At 40.8% G+C, this 8,923-nt stretch overlaps 1 protein-coding gene across 1 annotated transcript in view; it reads left to right on the forward strand.

Annotated features, from left to right (window-relative positions):
* The window catches only part of LOC101847370 (cationic amino acid transporter 2), a gene marked incomplete at its 5' end in the record, with an annotated part of 20,980 nt that extends 16,116 nt beyond the window's left edge, over nucleotides 1–4,864 (forward strand). The window contains 3 exon segments of the mRNA XM_013087891.2: nucleotides 162–328; nucleotides 2,377–2,485; nucleotides 4,356–4,864. Of these exon segments, the coding sequence (XP_012943345.1) occupies nucleotides 162–328; nucleotides 2,377–2,485; nucleotides 4,356–4,546 (467 nt within the window).
* Nucleotides 4,865–8,923: the final 4,059 nt, after the last annotated feature.

Raw genomic sequence — 8,923 nt, forward strand, 5'->3', positions numbered from 1 at the left:
GAGAGAGAGAGAGAGAGAGAGAGAGAGAGAGAAAAAACAGGGAAAAAGAGGGAAAGAGAAAGAGAGGGAGAGAGAGAAAGAAAGAGAAAGAGAGAGAGAAAGACATACAGACACACAAACAGACAGACACTCATGTCGCTGACCTCCATGTCCCACCCCAGGTGTTTGTGTCACTGGCTTCTCGGCCTTCACCATCTTTGCCTCCGACGACCTCGGGGAGGTCAAGACGTGGGCGATTGCCGTGGCGGTCGCCCTGGGTCTCATGATGTGTTTCTGCGTGGCCGTCATCTTCCTCCAGCCTCAGAGTTCTGCTTCCCTGGCCTTCAAGGTACACTCTCTCGTTGAAGTTTTTGTTCGGGTTTCAGGGATGCCAAGTGTCCGGTTTTTCCAGGGTTTTTTGGGGGTTTTTTTTTCATCCGTTGGAATTGCAAAAGTAAGGGGAGAGGTAAGAGAGCATACGTTTTCTTCGATTTCATTATTTTGACGAGAGCCTGATTCCACTGCGCTGCCTCACATATGTTTTTGTTTGCTCATTTAAAAGCTTTACAAGGTTCAGTTTAGGTGAGATGTGATGCTCCGCTCATTTTCATTTTTTTTTTTCAAAAATCATTTGGCATCCCTGCTGAAGTTTTACAGCACTCGTAATACTAATTACTGACTGCTTGCTTAGTGTAAGTGGCTTTTTTTCTCTCTTTTTTTGGGGGGGTAAGTGTTTTATGGCGTTCGCAGCTTCGTAAGGTCATATGAGAGCGCGGGACACACCAAACATTTTCAGTTGATAAGAAATTTAAAATTTTGCCCTGGTGTCAGCCAAATCCTACTCTTATCGATTTTGGACAAACAAAGGATCTTTACCGTGCACAAATTGTACACTGGAACTTAGAGATTTTTCGCCCTTGTCCGAGAAGGCTAGCTGTAGATCTTACCTACCATAAGATCAGGGGTGTGGCTGAAAGACAGCAGAAAGAAGGAGCCAAGGAGAAGCAGTAGAAAAACTGCAAAAAGAGTCAGGAGCCCAGAGGAGGTGAGGGGGTAGGGGCAGAAAGTGGAGACGAAAGCAGAAGACAGAACATTGTTAGTTAGAGAGAGGAAAGGTTGTGAAAGGAGAACATTTTAGAGAAGAAAATTTTCCATTGCTATCAGGATTCGAACCCGGGACCTATTGAATGAGAGTCAAACACCATAACTTCTAGGCCACGAGAGCCCCTGTTTGTAAGACTGCTACATGACACGTTGAAAAATGACTTATGACAAAGTCTCACACTTAATTGCTGATATCTGTCCCTGTCGTTTTATGCAAAAAAAATTCCAAAATTATGCAAACTGAGCCCAAAAAAGTGAAATTATGTGATTCTGATCATTTTAACAAAAAATGATAAAGGAAAATAATCAGAAATTATTCAAAAAATGATCAAATTTTGCTAAATTATGCGGGGTGCATAAAACCACGGGGCCGGTGGTAGAAACGCCCAAGATTAGAGGGTGTAACAAGAGAGTGACTTCTGTAACACTCAAAGAAAAGAGGGAGGAGAGATACGGATGATAGATGTTTGACAGGGGAAAAAGGAGCAAAACACACCAGAGCACCTGCCAACCACCAACACAAATGTACATCATATGCGGAAATGAATTTATGGTAAAAGATTTCATAAGGCATCATCACTTTATAGGTAATAATCATAGTTGAGCCATACAAAATGTATTTCTTCATCTTCTTCTTCTTCAATCTTCTTCTTCTTTCTCTTCTTCTTCTTCCTCTTTTTTTTCTCCTCCTCCTCCTCCTCCTCCTCCTGATTTTAGTTATTATCATTGTTATTGTTCTTTCTGTTGTTATTACATTGAATTGAGACGCAAAGATGATGAAGAAAGATATTGCTCTGTAACTGTTGACCTAAGAGTAGATTGGAGCCAATGACCTTTGTAACAGTATTATATTTTGGACCATAATATTTTAGTGTAATGATGTTGTGTGCCCTACAAGAGAAACTATTCTACTGTTCATGCTTGAGGAGAGCTCTTCATCTTCATTCAAGGGAACTCCACTGGGTGTGCGGCGGCTAATGAACATGGCGCCTTGGTTGTTCAGTGTCTTGTATTATATTTAAGGTAACTATGGTCTATCTTGTTTGATAGTGACCATCCACATCTTTACAGTGGGTGGTTGGCGGGTGCTCTGGTGTGGTTTGCTTCTTCTTTCCTATCCTATTAAACATCCATCGTCTTTTTCTCCCCTTGTTCTTTTTAATGTTTGTTACTCTCTTGTGACACCTCTACTAATCTTCTGGCGCTCATATGGCTTTATGCAGTTTGCGAGCGCCGTAAAACTTCTACTAAAACTAAAACATCTTTATAACCATTGTACCATTGTGCCCCCAGGTCCCACTGGTTCCCTTCCTGCCAGCCATCAGCGCCCTGGTCAACATCTACCTTATGCTCAAACTTTCGCTGATGACCTGGTTGAGGTTCGGTATCTGGATGCTCATAGGTAGGTCATCGTCATTGTCATATGTGTCTGTCGTCATATGTGTCGTCATATGCGTCGTCATACGTTTTGTGTCATATATGTGAGACATGGAGGTCAGCGACATGAGTGTCTGTCTGTCTGTCTGCCTGTATGTCTTTCTATTTCTCTTTCTCCCATACGTGTGATGTGTGATCCAAAATGTTTGCGCGTTATGCTCCGTGATCAAAGACCGCTTTGTTATTTTTTTTAACCATCATCCCGTTTGCTGTTTGCCTCGTCAAATTAATTTTCGTTATTCTAAATATTGCTATTCCATTCCTTGGATTTGTTTTTCTTTACTTTAAGTTCAGTACATGGGTCAATTGCTCAGTGTGAGGCTCCGTCGTTGTGGTGAAATCAGGCGCTCGTCAGAATAGTGAAATCAAGGAAACTGGCATTTTTGTGTCCGAAAAAGGTTGATTGAAGATACAAAAATGTAAATTTGCAGTTTCTTACAACGCTCAAGCTTTGAAAATCGTCAAATTTTGGCAGCCATTTTTTCGCTTATTTTTTCCTCTGAAACCAGGCGACCCCCACCTCCTTCAAATCGCAAATATCTCGACTTGTATGCTGGGACATTTCAGTAACCCACTTTCAGCACTTTTTAAGGACCCCCCCCGGGCGAGTGTTGAGTTCCTGCGTGCTGTCGGCATCGCTGACTGTTTATGAAGCCACAGCGCCAGAAGAGAGAGAGAGAAATCGCAAATATCTCGACTTGTATTCATGATGTTGCTGTATTTTTTTCAACAAAAGCAAGACAAATTAATAAACGTTAAAATGATACTAATAATTCCACATGAACAAAAATTGGCGAGAGCCTGAATCTACCGCGTCGTGACACAGATGTGAAGCGTGCTGACAGAATATGTTACTTCTCGGATTCAAGCCTTATGGAAATAAATACATCACGCTTATAATTATAGGTGAAGTTTTACAATTTATAAGTATTAAATAATGAAAGGCAGCATGTTATAGTTATAAAGAATAGGGTATCACAGTAGAAAAATCTACAAATTTGTCCCAAGTGTTGATTTTTGGCCTATATCTCCATTTAAGGGTTGGGAGAAGTAGATGTAACTCATTTTGGTGGGTGGTTGGCGGGTGCTCTGGTGTGGTTTGCTTCTTCTTTCCTATCAAACATCTATCTTCTTTATCTCCCATCCTTTTTTTTGTGTGTGTTTTTACTCTCTTGTAACACCTCTAATCTTCGGCTCTTATATATGACCTTATTGTGTTGCAAGTGCCGTAAAACTCTTACTAAAAGTAACTCATTTTGTCAAAACGCTTCATAAATGGTCTATGGAGGAGTCTTACTCTAAGCAGTTGGTATGTGGGAGTTCGTTAGTGCACTAGTTATGAATGAAATACATTCTCACAACACAGACATCATGCTAAAATATTTTGTTTCCCAACAGATTTAATTAATTCTGAAATATGGTTATTTATCAGACAGAGATCTAATTATATTTTGTTTGTTTTTGTCATAAAACTATTTTAGCGTATCATTGTCGTCAGTAATTTTAGTCTGAAGAGAATAATTCTAGTCACCAACTTAAGTCATTTTCTCCACGTCTCGGCCTGTCTTGACCTTGTGTGGGCCTTTCTTCCTCAAAATTGCTTTTCAGAATGTTTTTAATCATTCTGACAGCTGCTTGTTTTCATGTTTTCTTTTTTGCCTTTTGAATCTAAAAGAAATGTCTTTAAAAAAATTTGTTTGTTAATGCTTTCTGTTTTCCCCGTCCTATTTGCTAGCTTGTTATTTCCCAGTTTTCTCCAATTTTTCTTGTGTTTTTCTGCCTCATTTTTCCTCCTACACCCCACCCACGCTTCCCCCTTTCTTTCCCCTGTACAGGATTTTCAATCTACTTTTTTTACGGAGTGTCCAACTCGTCAGAAGGCAAAGTGTCTGCTTCGTCATCGTCGGCCATGTTGTTTCGCAAAAGTTCAGAGGCTGACAGCGACTCCACGACAACCACGACAACTTCCTTTTCAGAGGATGCCCTTCTCGTGAAGAATGAGACGTTACCCAAGTATAGCTCCTAGACAGAGGTCAAAGTGTATATGTATTCAAGTGACGTACAGGGTACACACCGCGGGCTGAGGACGCGGGTTGCCGTGCCATGCCATATTTTCCTGAAGTGCTGGAGAAATGTGGATGTGGATGTGGATGTGGATGTTCCATGCTGTGTTAATACTCCTAAAACTGGGAACCAAGGTCATGGGAGATATCGTGTGTTGTTTAGCTCGACACTAACAACCCAGAAAGTTCTGGAAATTGTTTTCAATTAACTGTTCGTGGGGTTTTATGCACCCCGCATAATTTAACAAAATTTGATCTTTCTTGCTTAATTTTTGATTATTTTCCTTTTTCATTCTTTGTTAGAATTAACAGAATCGCATAATTTCACATTTTTGGGTTCAGTTTGCTTAATTTCAGTTTCCTAAAACCGTGGGGACTGAAACTAAGCAGCACACATATCCGTCAGAGTGGAGGGGAAACTGCCTAATAAACAAATGTGAGGCTTCGTTGGGAAATCAGGCGCTCGGCAAAAGACTGAAGTCAAAGACACCGACACAGACACAGACGTATTTCTGCCCATAGAGCTTTTTTTATCAAAGCTTTTTCTTTTTGGCTTTATGTCCTTTTATGTCCATTTAGAAACACATTTATGTGTGGATTTTAATGGAAAAACATCGAGCAAAGGCACCACAAACGTATATTTCTCTCAAGCTTTGGAAGTCACCTAACTTTGGCGGCCATTTTCTCGTTAAATTTTCCTCTAACAACACTAGGGGACTCCCCACTTCCTTCAATAGCAAATATCTCAGCTGCTATTCAAAATGGGTGGGCGATTTTTTTCATCCAAAGCAAGCCCAAATGAACTAGATTTTTAAGACAATATCAATAACTCCATAATATATACCCAAAAAGTGATGACCGCCTGATTCCACTATGTCACGACACAAATGTTACAGCTGCAGTTGTACTGAAGCCTGTTGTTAATTCTTTGAAAATCACGTGTGCCTCTGTTTGTTGCTGCATTATAATGTGTATCTGTCACGGGTTTCTGGATACATGCTAGTAGCAGCTACTTATAATATAGTGTAAAGCGCATAGAGCCTGCTGCTGAGCGGGGATATGCGCTATACAAATGCTATCTATTATTATTATTACTTACCAACTTCTGTGTCACTCTTTATTGCTTCTTCACCCAAAGACTTCTTCTTCATTCATTCTTGTTAAAATGTTCTTATGATTCTTACTACATCCTCCTTCCTTCCCCCTTTCCTTTAGTAGCACCCAGTATACAGACAGTCAACATTGTCCGAGACGGCCACCCGTTGTCAAAGAGAAAAGTGCTTGTCTTAGACAGGTTGACTTATTGGATGTTGTAATGTAGAAAAAATTGTGCAAAGGGGGAAGTCGGAGGTGTGGCTGTTTGAGAGTTTGAGCAGATGATTGTCTTATACAGGCGGCTGTCAGAGCAGGTTTGACTGCTTTCATCGTGTTCGACCTTGGCTCTTTTGAGGAGACTCCCTTCAAGATAGATCTAATACAGGGTGCCCACTACGGATGGGATCGACCATCGGCCAGGCCGATCGCCCGAATCGATCGCCTCTAAGATGTTCAATAACAAACGTGTTTGTTTTCAGTTTCAGGCGATCGAGTCGGGCAATCGGCCCGATCCAGCCGTAGTGGGCACCCCGTATTACTGCTCCTTTGTCATCTTACTTACATCTTCCCACTTTCATATGTGAGGCAGCGTGGTGGAATCAGGCTCTCGTCAAAATGATGAAATCGGAGAAAAAGGAATATTTCCACAAGTTTTAAAGGCACTCAATATGTAATTTTCAGTTTTCAAGGACACTTAAGCTATTGAAGTTGCCAAACTTTGGCTGCCATTTTCTCATTAATTTAACCTCTGAAACCAGGCTACCCCACCTTCTTCAATCGCAAATATCTCGACTTGTATTCAAGATAAATGGGTATTTTTTTCAACCAATTAAAGACAAGTGAACAAGCTTTAAGATGATACCAATAACTCTACATGCCCAAAAATTGACGAGTGCCTGATTCCACCACGCTGCCTCACATATGTTACATGTTTTCCTACTTACTTATTTCTGTACTCACCTACTTAATCACTTTTTAACTTCATATCTACTTACGTGCTGAGTAGCAAACCTGCGTACTTACCTTCTATTAGTCTGATGAGTGTACGGTGTGAATATTTTTACCTACATACATACCGGTAACTACTTGACTGCCTGTCTGGTCCTTAATACTTTGTTTCATATCTTGCTTTTAGATAATAATAATATTATCTTCTTACTTTCCCACCTACTTACATAGTTCCTCTCAGGCCTCTTTTTTCTTCTTTTCTTACGAACAGTTGAATATGCATTTAGATGTAAACTGAATCTGCAGGACGGCTGAATTTTCTAGGTTTAGCCATGGTTTCATTTTAGACAGAATGCCCGAATAACGAATGAAAAAATTGGGAGTTCTGTTTTCTTTTGGTTTATTGCTGTTCTCAGATTAGATTTATCTGTGTTAGAAACTGACTCCATTCTACTTCCTTCCTTGATGAGGCCCGTTCGTCTCCATGGGGCAGAGATCATTCTTCTTCTTCTTTTTCTTCTTCTTCTTCTTCTTCTTCTTCTTCTTCTTCTTCTTCTTCTTCTTCTTCTTCTTCTTCTTCTTCTCTTCTTCTTCTTCTTCTTCTTCCTCTTCCTCCTCCTCCTCCTCCTCCTCCTCCTCCTCCTCCTCCTCTCTCTCTCTCTCTCTCTCTCTCTCTCTCTCTCTCTCTCTCTCTCTCTCTCTCTCCTCTCTCCTCCTCCTCCTCCTCCTCTAAATTGACATCCCAGTCTAGTGTGAAGGCAGCTGTTTGCCACAGGTCCCCCAGGCCCCCATAGAGTTTTGGCTCTCTCTGCCTAGGATTTGAACAATATTTCTTTCTGAGTGCCTCAAGCATTAGGAGGGCGGGCTTGTACTTCTTGTAGCAGTTTCTTCCCTGTTTGCTTGATCCAGCCATCTCTTTGTGTATGAGCAAAGATAGTACATAACAAGATGGGCCACTCAGCCAAAAAAGTGTCCGCCGGAAGTCCGCTCTTTGCTTCAGATGGCGCTGCAGTCTGTTTTGAAGCTCTCTTTCGTTTTTCCAGAAGAAGAATAGGAATAGCACCTCCTTGCGTGCGCAGATCGACTGCTGTTCATCAGCAGTTCGGGTTCGTTCAGTGAGGAGTTTTAGGGTTTTAAAAAATTTTAATGACCTCTCGCCTTTCATTCTAAAGTCAAATTAAACGAAGAAAACAATCACCCTTCCCTCCGGAAGAGGTTTTTTGTCAGCGTAACCATTTTAAAAAAACGTTCTTCCGAAATTTATTAAAAAATTTGCAAGGTTTAACAAATTAAACTCGAGTAGGGTAACTCTGTTCGCAAAAGGTGCACTTTTGCGAAGAGGGCGCCACCGAATTTTGAGGACGCTTTTTTAATTGGCTCAAAGAGAGAAGTGGCCCCTCTTGTTATGTAGACTCTTTGGTATGAGTTACGTCTCTTTGCCTTGTTCAAGAAAAGACGTGTAGTCGAACCTGCTTAAACGGCCTCCTGAATAGACCAATCACCTGTACCAACGGCTGTGAGTCATTTTTCAATATGGCACATGATGGAGTCTCACACTTAATAGTTATTATTATGGACAATTTAGCAAGAATCTCTCATGGTGTAAAATTCATCTTCATGCCTGTACTTGATGTGTTCAAGTTTGAGATGATACCGGTACCTCTCTGCCCACATTCAGCACTAGATTCTATGTCTTTGGTTTTCATATGTTTTGTCAAAAATCTGGATTAATCTTTGCTACCCTGTTTAAAACTTTTAAGAATGAGCTAAGCTTTCATCTTCTGTGACCTGTAAGTGCCTACTGGTTTCCTTACCTTGTATATTATACAGAACCTCAATGTTAGAAGAGTTTATTTATTAATATGTTCTGATATTCAAGTGCCTAAGCCATTATTGTTGGCTTTTTGACAGATCCCCTTTGGGAAGAGTTGGATTTCCCATGCTGAATTATAATGATGTGATAGAGAAGTGATGGAGCTTTGTTAGAAATAATCGCTCAACTGTCGTGCAGTGTTCACTTAACTGTCGCGTAATGATCGCCGCTCAAGTGTTACGTAGTGACTGGTTTTATACTCCCGAATCTCTGTTATGTTTATGATCTGAGTGTGTTTTTCAATCGTGTGTGTTAAAGAGAGAGAGAAAGAGATAGACGGAGAGTGTGAGCGTGTTTGTGAGAGAGAGAGGAGAGAAAGAGAAACGGAGAGAAAAAAGGTATATAGAGAGACTTTATGTTTATTTGTCTGTGTGTGTCAGGGTGTACATTCATGTGTATGCTTTTGTGTGCGTGTTGGGGGGGG

Source organism: Aplysia californica, unplaced genomic scaffold, assembly GCF_000002075.1.
Source record: "Aplysia californica isolate F4 #8 unplaced genomic scaffold, AplCal3.0 scaffold00655, whole genome shotgun sequence".
NCBI lineage: Eukaryota > Metazoa > Mollusca > Gastropoda > Aplysiida > Aplysiidae > Aplysia > Aplysia californica.